This window comes from Neodiprion lecontei, chromosome 2, assembly GCF_021901455.1.
Source record: "Neodiprion lecontei isolate iyNeoLeco1 chromosome 2, iyNeoLeco1.1, whole genome shotgun sequence".
Lineage (NCBI taxonomy): Eukaryota > Metazoa > Arthropoda > Insecta > Hymenoptera > Diprionidae > Neodiprion > Neodiprion lecontei.
Genome location: NC_060261.1, coordinates 11928890 through 11945414, shown reverse-complemented (window position 1 = coordinate 11945414; position 16525 = coordinate 11928890). Strand labels below are relative to the sequence as shown.

Here is a 16525-nt window from a genome sequence, read left to right as displayed (position 1 = left end):
CGGGTGAAAGAAAAGAGAATGGAAGAAGGAGGCAGTCGGGAAAAGCAGTCTAGTGTGTGTGAGCATCAAGGTGTGTGAAATGTAAATCATTGAGAACCTTTCGAATGTTTATTTGTACTATGTAAATAGATAAATGAACAAATCGAATGTAAGAAAGGGAACTGGGTTTGTTGAGCATTGGGCATAAGGTGGTCGTTATTGCGATGTCGAACAGGAATAAACTATCAATTACAATTGTGAAAATTACCTAATATCTCTATTCGATCTCGTATTACAATTTGTTAGTATAACTTTCGTTAAAGTCTTAATCACCGTATTTTGAATAAAAAATTTCTCGTTGCGGGTATCTACAAAAATATACGGGCGTGTACAAAGTATATGTATGTGTGTACCACATACTCATATACTAAAATATTTTGTATTTTACTTTGTTCTCATTAGAAAATGAAAACGTAATTTGTATTTCATTGTTGCCTCAATCACAAATTGCAATTGCAATCGTTGAGTAATTACGATTTTGTTCATTAGCGACTGCCCCACTTTGTGCCGATTACCTCTATAATTAATAATCGAACACCAGGGACTATTCACTAATTCCCCCCCAAAAAGATTAAAGACATGGTTTGATATTTTGTTCAATTTATTGTTTGTACAAAATTCTCGAGATTTATATGCTTCGTAATTATTCCGTAACAATATAACAGGTATCGCAAGTAGTCCCTCTAAAAATATCATTTTTACAATTGAATTATATAAGGCACAATTGATGATTAGAATATTACAAATTAGAACTTACAAATTAAACTAAAGCTTCGCTAAGAAGTTGAACAGTTAAAAGACAGGTTTTGGATTTTCTGAAGCTGGAATATTTAGGTTTCACTTATAGTTTTGTGAGATGGATATAGGAGCCTAAAGTATTTCAAGCTTTCAACCATTTCTGTTCATTTTTAATCATTGTTTACGGACTGTATCAATGTATTGGCATAATTGTTCAAAACATAAGTACTTAGGACTGTATTTTCATGATACAGCCGAGGTAATGGAAATATTCGAATACAAATGAACAAATACATTGAATTAATAAAATGCATCTATTTAATCTAATTGGAAGAACACAACGTTACTTCAACAACTAAAAAAATACAACGATTTTAATATATCGTATATCTTTATGGTCAACTGTATTGTGAATCTGATACCATATTACTATATAGCAGAAACAACCTAGCAGAAACTATTATTGGAAAATCTATTTTCAAATAACAAACACTGTGATTACTTGAAAATTATAGAAACCGTGATTTTTATTCACCTTAAGGATGATACGAAATTTTACCCTAACAAAATAGTCGATGGTTAAACTTCTGAAGTTTTAACTCATACTGTAGTGACTTTGTTCTACTTTATTCTACGGAGACATTGAATTCACAAAACCTATGTTCAAAACATTAATTGTGCTGTTGAAATTATTATTTGATAATTTTTGTTTTCGGTATTGTTATAACTAGATTATCGATCATTTTCAACTTGAAGTCAAACAAGATGTGTTACGTGACATCTATATCAATTGAACTGCTCCTTCTTTCACTAAGCTTGCGATTGGCTGGTATTGAATAAGGCGCTGTGCACCAGCCGTCAAATCTATTTCATCATTTGTCGTTCCAGGCACGATGATTCCTTGCACAGGTTTGTTGACTCGCAAAAAGACATGGCTGTTCAAGTTGGGTTTAACAGTCAGTTTATCAACTTCGAATGCTTGAAAATTAGCAGGCATGTGTTGAAGCGCAACTGTTCTGAAAAGTGTTTCAATATTGGCTAAATATTCTTTAGCAAACTTGCGTTCGCCTGGAGTTAGGTAAGATTCTTCCGGACTCTTTTTGTCATCTTCTGACAGAATGTGTATGGTGTATTGTTCAATTTTTTCTAACCTCGTTCGCAGGTAACTCTTTATAACGAATCGTATTCTATCGATTTCCATCTTATGAATAGCTAGCCTGATGTCACCCTTTTTCAATTTTTTCATGTTCTCTTCCATGTGAGAAATTTGTTCGAGCATACAATCAACGAGTTCTGATTGATGAGGTAATATCTCTGGTGCAAATTTCTCGTTCAACCAAGCATTTTCAATGTCTTGCAATACTTTGCCGGGCGTGAATTCTTCATTGTCGCTAGAGTCCAAGTGCTCTGAAACATCCGCTACGCTATCGTCCATTGCAAGACAGAGTGACAACGGTTCTCGGGACCGAATGTGAATAATGCGTGGAATAATGTTTACAAAAACATGAACATGTCAAATCTTACTGAGACGAGATGTCACCAATTGACTATGCCATACACGACCGCAAACTATAGGAAGAGTAGATCCTCTTCTGCTTCGGGGCCATCTCCACGATGACTTTGGGAATGCGTTCCAATGCGTTCCGAAATCAATCTTCAGTGCCGTGATCAGCCATCTTTAATCTCTTTTTCACTAATTTGCCTCTACTTTACGAACACTTTCTAGTCCTCCTTACCTCTACCCGCCATATCTTTTGAGCTAATGACTAGTTCTGTCTGTACATCTCTGGGTATATTCCGCCAAGGAACTGTGGCAGTCCAGTAATATCATATTTTGAATTTTCTAACTCGCGGTTGGTGGTATTTACTGGTCATTTACTGCCAAAGCGTTCCACCAATTGACAATTATTGTTTGAAAATGTTATCTTCATAATAAACAATCAATACAGCATTAATAGCGTGCATGTATATTTCTATTCAAACCCTATTTACACCTTCAAATAATGTAACCTGCATAATCGAGAATTGCTCTAAAATTATTTTATGAGCCATCAACAATTTGTATTTCAAACATTTCTTTACATTCGCGCTGATGTATACGAATTTATATTTTAAATACAGTACGCAAAGGGATCAACAATGATCGCTGCCCGTAGTGGGAGATGTGTTTGCTATAAAAAATAAAATAGTTTTTATGAATATGTAAAAGGTTTCTTCCCAGCAAACTATAGTTCATTTTATGAGAATCATACAATTTTCACTACTATCAACACTGCTGTTTATAAACGAATATTTACCATTGTCAGAATAATGATTTTTTCAAATGAGAACGTGATGATTTTTCACAAATCGTGAACTATTTCATTTTTCTGAAAAAATGTTGGATTTCAAATCGATGGTGATATTTGTCATGGAAAACTTGTAGATTTGTACAAAGTAAAAAGTATAGTTGCCTCATCGATAGCTACACTTCTCCGAGAGAGGGATAAGTTTCCGCGAAACCAATCCAAAGTTTCCATTGAAAAATTAAGGTATTTCACAGTGTCGTATAGCAAGTAACGGAGACTGAGCTAATTTATTTATCATGATTCCAGATTCCTATATCTATATGATTCTTTATATATATACATATATTCTATTTCAATGGTGAACATCAGGTTTTTGAAAAATATACCTATAGCCAAAAAAATTATACACAAAATCATTATCGTAAACGTTCACTATATCTCTTTTACAACTCAGGTATCGAGAGAATCAGTCCGAAGGTCTATAGCACATCGCATAAAAACTTAACGATATGCAAGATTAAGGATCCGCTATTAGTCAATTACCTTAAAAGGATTTAAAATCAATTTGATCCACCGATCACTGAGAACCATTTCAGCGATATTTGAGTATATCAGCTTAGAATCACTTAGATGTAATTAAAGCGACAAAGATTCTACGAGCTGTCATGACGTTGTTGTAAACAGCCTGATAGCGATTAGGAGATACTGCATCTAGTCCATTTTAAAGATTATGAATCACTAGACTAGAGGCCTATACTGGTAACCGCCTCAAGTATGTACGGTTATCGTAATCTTTAGTCGATCAGTGTGTCAGGTATAACTGTAAAAAAATATAATTCCAGCGTATTTGAAAATACGTACTGTCAACATCGATTCATTTTAGTACTGACCGAAGGTGAATCCGGTTACAGAATATATGTGTCTTAATATTTAAGTGTAAAACAGTTGTTGCAGTGTGTCAGTATTCAGGTAGTCGATTTTTACGAGTTTCCCCGTGTCTTCGTCTATACATAAGAGATGTCGAAGTATGGCTACAACAGTTTGCCTACCGGGGAACCGGATCCTGACGATGAAATGCGAGTTGCGTTGCCTCCGTTAATGGTCACGTTGGCTGTACCGTCAACTCCAAACTATCCGATGTCTCCCTCGCCAATGGGGTCATCGGAAACGCTTCCAGAACATCAAAATGCCAAACGGAGAATGGATCGCCGTCTTATGCGTCTGAATACGGAACTCCTTCAAGCGGTTGTTGACGGAAATTTGGCGGAGGTTGAACGGTCCGGTATATGTTAATTTTGGTTCCGCTATTTCGAATTTATCTTGAAATTACGCAGCCTTCCTCGGCAAACGAAGAAAAAATAAAAAGTATTGAACCGGGTTTATTTTAATGCCGTTAGCTACTAATCCAAAATTTTCAAAAAGACGTATTGCGTTGTGCGAAAATCCATCCGAATTGATTGTTCTATTGTTTGAATATGTGTCTACAGCTGCAGGTTCTTCATACTTTCTTATGTTTGAATTGTACCGCAATTTCAATTTGATCCAATGTGTAACGCACAGTTTCGTTTCTATCCATAATTCCTATTCGATTCATTTGAAAAAAATTGAAATTAATCTGGAACAAAGTCAATACGCCTCAAACAATTCAATTTCTATTCAGTTGTTTCTGTTCGAATCCTATAACGATTTGAATTCGTGTAAATCTGTCAATGGTGAGTGGGTACCTTTTCGCCTCAGAGTATTTTCCACAGAAACGTATAACCCACGATTTTATTCGATACAGCATTATTCGACACGTACTTATAGTACGCGAGTATTATACTAAACAGAGTTATTTTACTCGGGTGTTATTTAACAGTAATTCTTGTACTGAGCCGTCCTAGTAGATGTGATCGCATGGACGTATTTCAAAACGTTCTAGTTGTACCTTGGAATATAATTTTCTAAACACTTCGAATTACACTCAATATTATAATTAATTGATTTTAAACATTTTAATAATTCCTATCAATCCCTTGTAATCGCTAGCCACTTATCCCTATAGGAAGATTCAGCTAGACATCCAAACAGTAATTTTGGGACCAAAAAAACAGATTCAGCCGGTTTCAAATTTTCTATTCTTTTCTATTATTTAAAATTTTTTCCAATTGCTGGGCTGTTTATTCGGTTCAGTGATCACACTGTAATGGAGGGGATCATCATTAATACTCGAAATACTTTGCACGTAAACTTCCCATGTTGATACACATTTATCGCTGTCAGTAAATTATCTCGATGATTGATCATCTCTTTGGTTTTGTTTGTGACCCAATTCTCATAAATCGGGTAGAATGTATGCAACTCTCTTTCTTTTTTCTATCTTTTGCATTGTGCATTTTCTGATGTAACTTAAAATTCATAATTTTTAGTGGTCTCCAGCATGATGCCAGTGCAAACGCGACATGCAAGCCACATCGGATTTCGAGTTGTCACATAGCGAGCTTTTTAGGACATACCGATATTTTGCGAACTCTGCTCAAGAATGGTGCTCAACTAGAAGGAACGCGTGACGCAATGGGACGAACACCTTTGCATCTCGCCGCTTGGGAAGGCAATCCGGATTGTGTAAAGCTTCTTCTCGATCATGCCCCAGAACTGGTAAACATAGCAACAGAAAAAATCGAAATAAAAGACAAAATTCGGTTAGAGTGGATCGACTCTTGGGATCACGATCATCAGTCGGTGATTGACATGGTGAGTAGTTTTCGATAAACACGTCCAAACAGTACAGTTCGTCAGAGCTTTAGGCATACCGTTTTCAAAACATGGTAGTGTGATAATCTCAATTTTTAGCTACCGGTCTTAGAATTCGGGAGTTCACCTCTTCACGTAGCTTGTAAACGGACAGAGATGATCTGTGTGCAACATCTTCTGGCGGCTGGAGCTGAGTTCAATAAAGTTGACAGTCGAGGGATGAGGCCACTTGATGTAGTAGGCGAAAATTTAATCGACCACCGTGAAGAGGGCGACGTGGAATTCAGGTAGGTATATAACGCATTGATTTTGACTTGTGTATTTGATCACTGGAGCCTAGTCGAGATAATCTCATCAACGATTCAGGTATCCAGCCGTAATCGCATCATTGATAGCTGCTGGCAGCCGGCATTACCTCTCTTCGGAATATCAGGACCAAAGTCACATCGTGACGCCATTACATACAGCTGTTGAGTTGGGTTCCTTGGACGCGATAACAGTCCTTCTGAATGCGAATTTCCCTCGCTCTATATGGAACGCGGTTGGAGACACTCCGATGCATTTGGCTATCATGAAGAAAGCAGTGGAACCGTTGAAGCTGCTGATGAGCATAGTCAACAGTGAAGACTCACCGAATTACCTTGATCCTGTAAATTCCGTTGGACTGACTCCTCTGCAATTGGCAATGCGTGAAAATTGGATTCCAGGGGTGAGCATCATCCTAGAAGCTGGTGCAGACGTTACGACCACCTCGAGCAATGGATACACAGCTTTGCACTTGTCAGCTGCAAGCGGTAACTTGGAGATGATTCAAGAACTGCTAAGCATTCCGGACTCGCAAACGGTAGATTTACTCTTCCACTCGCTTCAAAACATTTTTTGAACATGCGCGATAATACCCTTTGTTCTGTTACATAGATAATCGAGGTGGAAAACCAGCCGGGAGAAACTCCTTTATATTGCGCGATCGCTAGTGGCAGAGTTGATTGTGTTAAAGAGATTCTCGACGCCGGCGCGAGTGTTCAGCACAAATTGCGCGGTGGAGTAACTGTGTTTCATCGTGCAGCCGAGCACGGCTTTGCCGACATTCTTCAACTCCTGCTTGACAGAGATCCTTCGACGACGAAATTGATGATTAATGCCAGAGACAAGTTGGCGATGTCCGGAATGACGCCTTTGCACATGGCCGCGTATTTCGGACACGCTGAATGCGTGAGAATTCTTCTTGAAGCCGGTGCGGACATCCTATCTACAACGACGGAGAATCCACACACCAAGGCGACCCCTTTGCACCTAGCAACGACACAGAATCACTATGAAGTCGTGGCCGCCCTACTAAGTCGTGAAACTGACATTATTGACGTACAGGACAATCACGGGTGGCTACCGCTGCATGTGGCGTGCTATCACAGCAGCAGAGAGAGCATTAAATTGCTGTTAGATGCCGGCGCCGATTTATCCGTCGTAACAAAAGACGTTGACCGCAAAAGTATGTCTGCGATGGATTTCCTCGTTTACAACGTTCCTAGGCCCGTCGAATTTCTCGAATCGGTATTCGACGCTGCCATCACTATCAACGAGTACACAATCAATGAGCCCAATTGTCTAATCACTCTTGATTACAGTATATTAACACCTCGCGGCATAAATATGGAGCAGATGAGAGTTGTTAATGCCCTCATTAACAGCGGGAACCAATTCAACCAAAAACGCCTACTCATTCATCCCCTGATTGAAAGTTTCTTGTACCTGAAATGGCGGACTCTCAGCCCTTTTTTTATGATCAATCTAGCACTTTACGCAGTGTTTGTCGTTGCTACGACACAACTAATCACTGGAATTTATTACTACGAGGATAAAGGAGAGGAACCGCCGGTTATTCTTAACACACAGATGAGCAGTTATATCCTGGTTTTCAGCCTTGTGCCTATCGCCATTCTGGTAATTTTACAACATATTGATAATTATCAACAATTACGATAATTCTTACGACCTAATGTAGTATCATGGTAACGAAAAACAGGGATTCTGCATTATATCACTTCTTTCCTACAGTATGGAAAACTTAACGTCTCTCAGTCTGTTCGTATTTTAACTTACAACTTCAGATCTACGATACCGATTTCGATTCTTTTTTTTTCGGTAGATAGCTACAATGTCTGGACAGGTTTGAAACAGAACAATATTTGTAAGTCAAATAGGAACGGGATCACACACTTATGCGAAGACTACCTAAAATCATATAGATAGAGGAAAGTTATGTCCAAGAGTTTTCAAGGTCTTAATTTAAGCTCTACAAAAAAAGTCCGGAAGAGTATATGGCTGTTTAATAATTTTGCAAGAAAAAGCATTGGAAAATATTCGCGGGCGGAACCGCAATAGGTTGGTAGTTGATGATAAAAATGGATTTAGACTCAAAGCTTAATGTTGGGTGGTTAAAGGTTGATAGAATATGAAAAGTTAGTAAATAATGTAGTCAATCCAAATGCATGTATGAAATTGACAAAAATACCATAATTGAAGTGTTGGTCAGTACTTGACAAGTAGTAATTCACCATTTTCAGGAATTCTTACACGGGCAGCAACGTTCTTGGATCTACTTTCGCGAACTTGAATCCTGGGTGAAGTGGGGTTCCTTCATACTTGCAACCTTGGTCGTATTCGCTGATCACAACGTTAACGAATGGATGCGTCACGTGGCTGCCGTGGCCGTCCTACTAGCTTGGACTGAGCTTATGTTTTTGCTGTCTCGTTTCCCAGAATGGGGTTACTACGTACTAATGTTTTCCAAAGTGGCCACTAACGTTATTAAGGTACAGACGTGCATTTGATACTGGGATCCCTATTGTGCAAATATCGATGCACGGGAAATATCGCGCAAGCTATCAGACTTTTATTCTGTTACGATAAACGGATTTAAAGTAAAATAAATGGGATAAAAACCACGTAATTTAATACGACGCCCACGGCAGTTATATAGCGTGGTATATTTAATGCCATCAGATGGCGTCTCCGGAATGTAGGGATCCACATTGTTAAAACCCGGGTAAAAACTATTTCCATAAACCTGCCGAAAACATCGGAAAGGAAACTACCAATTCATCAACAATCCATTGTCTTCTTCACAGGTACTATTGACGTTTGGCTTTCTTGTGATTGGCTTCACCTTCAGTTTCTTGGTCCAGTTTCGGAGCGAACCTCCATTTGGCTCCCCGTGGCAGAGTTTTGTAAAGACAATGGTGATGATGACTTCAGAATTCGATTACTCTGATCTCTTTACCGGACAAGAAGACTACATAGTGACATTGACACTTGGACGGCTGGTATTCGTCGCCTTCCTGGTTTTAGCTGCCATCGTTCTGATGAACTTGATGGTTGGTTTAGCGGTTAATGACATCAACGACTTGGAGATACGAGGAAAAACTCAGCGCCTCTTTAAGCAAGTCAATTTCCTATGCAGCCTGGATCTGGTGGTCTACAACAAAATGATACTTCGCCTATTACCGAAAAGTTGGCGCATCAGAATCGAGCAGGGCAGATGCGTTGATTCGAAACTTTATCTTCATCCGGGCAGACCACTTCGCACTATTTTTAAGACGTTACCTTCTTCGATCAAAGAAGACATCATACAAACCGCTAGAGCCGGTCAAAAAATGTCAGAACCAACCATGGTTGACATTCTGGACCGGTTAACTAATTTAGAAATGATTCTTCAAAAGGTTTTCCAAAAGGAAACACTCGTGCCTCTACAAAGTAATACCGAAGGTTGCAAGGACCAATCGGAAGCCACAGCTACTTCCGACTTATCGACTCTCGCTGAATACATTGATAAATTAAAAGATGACAGTATTTCGAGGTGGGAAAAAACAGAACTCATAATTGACAACGTAGCTCAAACCTTGAGTGCTTTGCAGAGACAGTTAGTCACATTGAATGGGAATATTGCTCACTCAGGAAATGCAACTCATGTAGTGAACATAGAGGAAATGTAAGATACGGTCTTACTTCAAACATTGGCTGTGAGCAATGATGGGCAAAATTTTAATTAGTCAATAATGAATTTCATTTTTATCTTGAAATTAGGAAAAAATAAAAAATAAATTCCACTAATCAGTTTGTAGTACATTCCAATTACAAAGTACGAATGTAATTTGTAATTTATATCGCACTAATCAATAGAGGTGTAATTTGTAAGTGAAATATAATTAATTACAAATTGTAATTGAGCGGTGCCCAATACTAGATGTGAATTGTTGGTATATGCTCTAAGTCCATAGTTAGCAATGGACGTTGGTATCTTAATTTATCAATTTTTATCGGAACCAATATGGCGTCGTACCAGGTTATCAGCTGATCGTCTCAGCCGCACGGTTTTATCTGAATTATATGCTGGTAAAAAAACAAATAAAAATATACAAGCGGTTATACTTTTTCTCTGTTATATCAAGTTAATAAAAGACGCAAATGGACGAAAAAATGTCTATAACTAAATATGACGTGATTAGCGTATTATAGTATCTACTTGTTTTAATCTTTGGGTATTTTGAACTTCATTCGTATTCTTTTGCTTCCTGTACACAAATCATGTAAGTATCACAAATATTCTATCTGCATGATTCGATATGATAGAAATGAACGTCCAATGAGGAATTATTGATTTTATGTTAGCAACCAAAAATTGTATAAGAGCTGCTCAGAAGTGGTCATTGTCGGATCCAAATCGGTTTTTACTGGTTTCTTAGGAAGGTCTACTGCTAGAATTATGGGTTATTTTACAAAAATGAAAGATCAGTTTTAGACAAATGTTCTTTTAATATAAACCGTTCCCAAATTAGTAAAAGAATACTTTAGAGTTGACATTCCAGCGAAAAATGCAAAGGAAAATAGACAACAAGAATTTCTCGTTTGTTATAAGTTTTTCACATGAATGCATTCTTTATTTGTTCTTCAAAACACCAATTTTTCGCAGATATTTGACTAAGAACGGTGTGGTTGCCAGAGTTATCGATATCCTTGCTGGAGCGAATAATTTGTGGATCGCGTATGCAATAACAAATGTTGATGAATTCGATACGATATTTTGAATCCTTTCATTGTCCACAAATCCCAGAGAACTAATCAGTGAAGGCACATCTACGCCACTGAAAGAAAATATAGTTTCTGTCAAAATCGTACTTTGTTTACTAAAAGGCTTGTATTTACCTTAATTTATAATCATTATTTTGAATGGGTTTTGTGTAGTTTTAGTACGATACAAGAAAAAAGAAAGAAAAAAGAAAGAAAAAATTATTCTTGCGTGAAACACTCTCAGTTTTTCAATAAAGACCAATAAAACATATGAAACAAACCTATAAATTACTACGTAACAGATACCAAGAGACGCCAATGATATGCCAACATGGAACACAATAACCGTGCTTCCGTAATCTTTAACTGCTCTTTTAAGCTTTGCTGCTCTTGATTCCTCGTCAGGCTTAGGTAATTCGTTCGATGATTTTTCAGATTCATTTTGTGTGGTACCAGCGCCTGTTGAATAGCTCATCACGTGAGCAGGTTTGGTACAGTATAAATTTTTGGAGAGTAAACTTCTTGCAATGATGTTAATGTCAGCACCTAAATATCACATTAAAATGCTTCTGAGTTTAATGAGGCGGTCATTTTACAAGAATAAAGTAACTAATAATAATAATGAAGTTCAGATTTAATGACTATATTTGGTTTTATTGAACCGCATATTTGGACTTTTCTCGTTTACAAATCAGCTATTCAAAAATAGAAGTATAATTCATATATCTGGAAAAAAGAATGGACAGAATTTTTTCCTACAGTTATTTTTGTATTTGGGACCAGAGAATGTTTCACACAAAAAAAACATTGTCCGAAGTTTTTTTTGGCTTCTATCAATAAAGAACTGCCGATTACGGTAGAAGTAAACTATGGTTTGATATTAATTTATGCCAAAAATCGTTTTTACGATATAAAGTCAAATGTCAATTATCACATCATTTTACAAAAATTAGAGGAGACACGATTAGTACATGATAGTGCATTAGTTTCTGATTGTAATAAAAGAAAAAAATGGTATTAATCCTTTCCTACTCATTTGAATTCATCCTTTTACTTGTTGTTAGAGAACGTGCTAATTTTCAGAGGCTGCTTTCAGTGCATATGTTGTTGAGTAAATGCAGTGAATAATCATCAAGGACGACTACATTGTAACATATTCCATGGAGCAGCTCAAGTAAAATCAAGTCGTAATTCAAGTCTGGGAGGTATGACGCAAAATACAGTATAACAATTACCATGTATAAACGATCCATTCGAAGTCTTTGTTACATTGTTGATTTTATGATGTAACTGAATATGTTACAATACTCCAATGTAGAGAATTAAAACTGATGAATTAAAATCTATAGAAATGATTTGATATCCTGAATGCCTGCTATGTTTGATAAAATTATCAATATTTTGTAATTTCTTTTTCAGGATGGGCACAAATGTTTGTGAAAAAAATTCCATTACATTTCCAGGTTTTCCAGGACCTATAACTCAAGATCTTGACATTTTCCCAGTTCTAGTAAGCCACTAAAATCTAAATCATTCAGCTTATTAACTCTATATTTGGTTCAAATTCAAATTGAATTGATGATAAATATAATGTACAAAAAAAGCTTAAGCCATTTGTTTTTTCAACGAAAAAAAGTAAACTTGTTACCTCAAAAAATTATTTCTAACTCCAATGATATAAAACTGATATTTTCAGTTTTTTCTATGATCCAATTAAAAATTCCCTGACAATTCCAGGTTTTCCACCTGTGTGGTCAACCTGTTTTTACAGGGCAATTAGTAGTATATTATGTTGAAGGTGCGGAAAGTGCGCGATTTTCGACGAGTGCAGGCGCACATTGGAAGCAAGTGCTGGAATCGCATGAGTCAGATATCGCTTATCAACACGTCTGACATACGATACTTTTTTCGACACCTACGAAGGACATTTTGATTCGAGGAGCAACAAATGTGCCACTGACAGCGTTTAAAATGTGGGTTAGTTAACGTATGTTTAATGCCACAGTGCGTAAAATTGAGTCATTCAGCTGTGCGCATGTGCCAACCTCATTTACGAGCACTGGTCAGAAATGGGGCACTTTACACACACTGTACAGGTTTCGAAAATAAAATTTTCCAAAAAGGTGTTTGAAGAAATATAAGTAATCACAAGTATTACTTTTAAATTATATGTACATACAGTAATAGAAAATATCTATGCTGACTTTTGGCGGACTGACGTGAAACAGATCCAAGTTAGGATCTGTTGCTACAAGCACGTTTCGTTAACGTTCCATATTTATTCAGCTAAATCGTTTCACATCCATTCATTTGGACTTAGTGTGAGAAACCATATTGCTGGACCGTAATTTTGAACCATGCAACCGAAATTTTTCCTTCACTTAACAGTAGCTCAGAAATTTGAATATCCTGCCTGAATGAGTATGAAAAATTCATCAGTGTGCATGGTGTCTGTCATTCAGTGTGGTACGGCCTACCATCTAAACCAACAGTTAAGAAAAGGGAAAAAAACGTGGAAAAAATCACCAGTAATGTTATTGATGCTGAAGCCGATGAACACGAATAAAACAACAACCTTAATATACAACAGAAATAAATCTAAGCGAAATCCAATATCACAAGCTGAGGTCTCAACAATTTGAGAAACAGATTTATAAATAGATGGTTTAAAAAGATTAAACTCTGACGTTTTTGGATGTACTTTGTTCACCATACAGATTTATAGACATTGACTGAAAAAAGTCAAACAAATATTTCAGATTGGATAAAAACAAATTCATGCAAGTACAGTACAACAGATATTTGTCAACGATTAGAAATGCTAATTATAACTATTCAGGAAAGTAAAACTTCTTGAATATTTTTCCGACAATTTGTGGCAATGAAATTAATAAGAAAAATACGCCCAAAAACATGAAAATTGTATCAAAAATACCAGAGTTTTATCATTTGAACTGTTTTGATTATGAAACCTATTCTTAAATTGTTAATATCGTGATATGTATTATTCCAATTACCTTTGAATAATTTCAATTACATAGTAAAGTGTTCACCATCACTGAAGAAAATAGCATTGCTGAATACGTTTTAAATGATTCGTTCTCTATTCCTAATTTTTTAATTCAGATGATAGAGCGCATTCTTTCTTGAACTTCACATTGTACGCTGTAGAACATATTTATTACCATGATTCAGTACTTTATAAAACTTTATCTGCTTATATCTTGACTTTGTCCGATAGTAGAACCTGGTATCAATTCATTGCTAGTAGCATAAAATGATTTTGAAAAATTGAAGCTGGTTTTAATATGCTGCTATTAAATTGCTAGAATATTTTTTAGGAATATTTGGGAATTGGAAATATTCAGTGATCAAGTTTATAAATTAAAGTTTTAAACATTGGTGTCTTTATCACAAACCTTTGGTAGTACTACTTCTGTTCTGCAAGCAGAGTTTGCTCTTGGAATAGTGTGAGTTCTGCATATCATAGGCGATGTATTTATCATCCCTGGACCATATGCCGCCGGGCATATTGAGGTGCATAGATTTACCCTCGGAGGAAAATGGCTGCGGAACATTGCTCTGCATAGATCCATTGAGACTCACGGCGCCAGTACAATCATACGAATCAGTGTACGAGTGTTCGGGATTATCTTGGGTCGTGCAGTCCCCAAGACTAAGACCTTCTGATCTAGTATTGGAACAAGTTGCCGGCCCATTTGCCTGGCAGAATAATATAGGTCCCGTTATATCTCGTGCTCTCTCCGGAGTGAAACGACCCGTTTCGTTTCCAAATATCTGGGTCATGTTCTGGGGTAGCGGTATCGTGGGAGCAGATGGGTAGGACTTTACTGCAGAGGCATGCAGACTTTTCTTCTGGTTGTTTTCATTGCTATTTCTTAGATCTCCACTAAGTACAGCTGAAAATTGAGTTTTACTGTGATAATTATGTTCACTTAAATTTACAACTTTATAATTATATTAAGGATTCAGGTGTCAATCATTTGCAGATTTCTGCAATCCATGCATTGGGAAAATAAAAATACAATAACAATAAAAACAAAATTTGATACTGAAACGGAACAGAGACCTGTGTGTTTATGACGCGATAAAGCCGTTTGTAGGATATTTAAATATCCCCCTTTTGCACAGTTTCCTAATTTCAATGCCATACCGATGATCACTTTCACTCGTGGTACTTAAGTGTGTAGATAAATTGCCGAACGCTGTTCTTTACTTGTTTAATTGCATTCAAATGTGTATATTTAATTGTAATCGTTGATGAGTCCGAAAATTGAAAAACTTGAATGTGAAAGAACACGTTTTGAGAATTCTAAATGATTTGTTTTTTGTGAATACGTTTCGACGAACCTTGACAACCGTTCACGCCGATTGTCGGACTTCTAGTGTTCTGATATTATTATCATCATTGCGCCGATGATACATCAAAATATCATTGGTCGAAGTTATGCGGCTTATTTGATTCGTGTGCTTGTGCGCATGACGACTAGAATGAATTAAAAACTGTTAAAAATGTCTGTGGATAATTCACATAATAAGCAAAGACGTTACTGCGTGACTGAAAAATCTTCAGTCAACAGATGCTGTGGTGTCCGGTCGATAATAGTAGATACACTATTCTTAGGAGCTTTCCAGCAAGGAGACACAGTGTGACACTGTGTTTCACGGTCGAACACTGTGCCTTGGTGCTTGTTGGAACGCTCTGAGGTTCTTAATTCAGTCACTAGAGTCCGCTCATGCGTTATACGAAAAATCTAGGATCATTGAGCGCTCCAGGAAAAAAAAAACATTTGTGAAACGCGTGCAGATTATCATTGCATTTAATAAATAAATATAAACAATACCATGCGTCGAAAATAAAATCTCTAACTAAAAAATTGGCAGCAATGAATCCGACACAGTGTCCAACCATGCTCCGCAGCTGTGTCCGACTGTGTCGCTCTGTGTCGTTGCTGGAAAGCTCCCCTTTTTAACATATGCAGAGGGCAGAATATCATAACGGTCGTGGCAGATGAAGCCGTAAAAGCTGATATATAGGCAGTTGTGTTTCGCTGATTTCTTTGAAATCTATAAGGAAGGAAATAATATAAATAACGGAGCATTTAAAAAAAAAAGTCGAGACTTAATCGACCACAAGAAGCCGTATCAGCGATCGGTGGCTTCTTTATCGGCGGGAGCTATTAAATCTACAATCTCATAAAACACACAAAAACCCATTAGGTTAACCGTTTTTAACAATCTTCGAGCTCGAATACATCCATGATGCATCCCACTCACTAATATATCCTTTGCAAAGATTCTTGAAAAGCAGGTCTGCTTTATGGTGCTGCCCCACGTAGGGCCGAATCGCCGGAATCCGCAACGACGGAACGGAATGGACGGAAAAGTCACTAAAATCTGCGTTCCAGTAATTTTATCGCGTTTTATTTTTACGGAATGGTGGATTCGTCCAGTATCCGCATATTACAACATTCTGTTTCGAGCGCTGCAGGAGTAGTATATATACAAATACGAAAGAAGAGTTTGTACACAGTGCGATTATTAATCGTGAGTGCTTCCCATGTACCCAAATTCCGGAACAGAGTTCCGGAGGGTCAATTTTCATTTTATGAAATAATTAAATACATGTATGAACAAAA

General features: G+C 37.0%; 3 protein-coding genes across 6 annotated transcripts; 1 reads left to right on the top strand and 2 right to left on the bottom strand.

Moving 5' to 3' along the window:
* Window positions 1–634: 634 nt before the first annotated feature.
* Window positions 635–2361, bottom strand: LOC107217835 (DNA replication complex GINS protein SLD5). 2 transcript variants are annotated; one of them, XM_046731722.1, is made up of 2 exons: window positions 1929–2361; window positions 635–1793 (listed from the first exon to the last, which is right to left on the bottom strand). In XM_046731722.1, the coding sequence occupies exons 1-2, from the start codon at window positions 2210–2212 to the stop codon at window positions 1559–1561; spliced, it is 519 nt and encodes a 172-aa protein (XP_046587678.1). In that variant the 5' UTR covers window positions 2213–2361; the 3' UTR covers window positions 635–1558. The 2 variants fall into 2 exon arrangements, with proteins under 2 accessions (XP_046587678.1, XP_015510996.1); XM_015655510.2 differs by having other exon boundaries at window positions 635–2358.
* A 1663-nt stretch (window positions 2362–4024) lies between these two features.
* On the top strand, window positions 4025–13591 carry LOC107217823 (transient receptor potential channel pyrexia-like). Of its 3 annotated transcripts, XM_046731715.1 has the most exons (10): window positions 4025–4342; window positions 5474–5798; window positions 5898–6085; window positions 6165–6642; window positions 6717–7739; window positions 8363–8611; window positions 8927–10384; window positions 11949–12070; window positions 12285–12375; window positions 12664–13591. In XM_046731715.1, the coding sequence occupies exons 1-7, from the start codon at window positions 4083–4085 to the stop codon at window positions 9788–9790; spliced, it is 3387 nt and encodes a 1128-aa protein (XP_046587671.1). In that variant the 5' UTR covers window positions 4025–4082; the 3' UTR covers window positions 9791–10384; window positions 11949–12070; window positions 12285–12375; window positions 12664–13591. The 3 variants fall into 3 exon arrangements, with proteins under 3 accessions (XP_046587671.1, XP_046587670.1, XP_015510984.2); XM_046731714.1 differs by lacking the exon at window positions 12664–13591 and having other exon boundaries at window positions 12285–12456; XM_015655498.2 differs by lacking the exon at window positions 12664–13591 and having other exon boundaries at window positions 11949–12296.
* LOC107217846 lies at window positions 10707–15485 on the bottom strand. The gene is made up of 4 exons (XM_015655525.2): window positions 14956–15485; window positions 14285–14785; window positions 11147–11411; window positions 10707–10939 (listed from the first exon to the last, which is right to left on the bottom strand). The coding sequence occupies exons 1-4, from the start codon at window positions 15035–15037 to the stop codon at window positions 10735–10737; spliced, it is 1053 nt and encodes a 350-aa protein (XP_015511011.1). The 5' UTR covers window positions 15038–15485; the 3' UTR covers window positions 10707–10734.
* Between the last annotated feature and the right edge of the window lie 1040 nt (window positions 15486–16525).

Excerpts from the sequence above, each read along its gene's own strand:
- LOC107217835 (XM_015655510.2), bottom strand. The coding sequence starts at position 2,212 with ATGGACGATAGCGTAGCGGATGTTTCAGAGCACTTGGACTCTAGCGAC.
- LOC107217846 (XM_015655525.2), bottom strand. The coding sequence starts at position 15,037 with ATGGCATTGAAATTAGGAAACTGTGCAAAAGGGGGATATTTAAATATC. Across the intron at positions 14,786-14,955 it reads ATCGCGTCATAAACACACAG|CTGTACTTAGTGGAGATCTA; the intron begins GTCTCTGTTCCG and ends CTCAATTTTCAG. Across the intron at positions 10,940-11,146 it reads TGTTACGTAGTAATTTATAG|TGGCGTAGATGTGCCTTCAC; the intron begins GTTTGTTTCATA and ends ATTTTCTTTCAG.
- LOC107217823 (XM_046731715.1), top strand. The coding sequence starts at position 4,083 with ATGTCGAAGTATGGCTACAACAGTTTGCCTACCGGGGAACCGGATCCT. Across the intron at positions 6,086-6,164 it reads GAGGGCGACGTGGAATTCAG|GTATCCAGCCGTAATCGCAT; the intron begins GTAGGTATATAA and ends TCAACGATTCAG. Across the intron at positions 8,612-8,926 it reads TGGCCACTAACGTTATTAAG|GTACTATTGACGTTTGGCTT; the intron begins GTACAGACGTGC and ends TCTTCTTCACAG.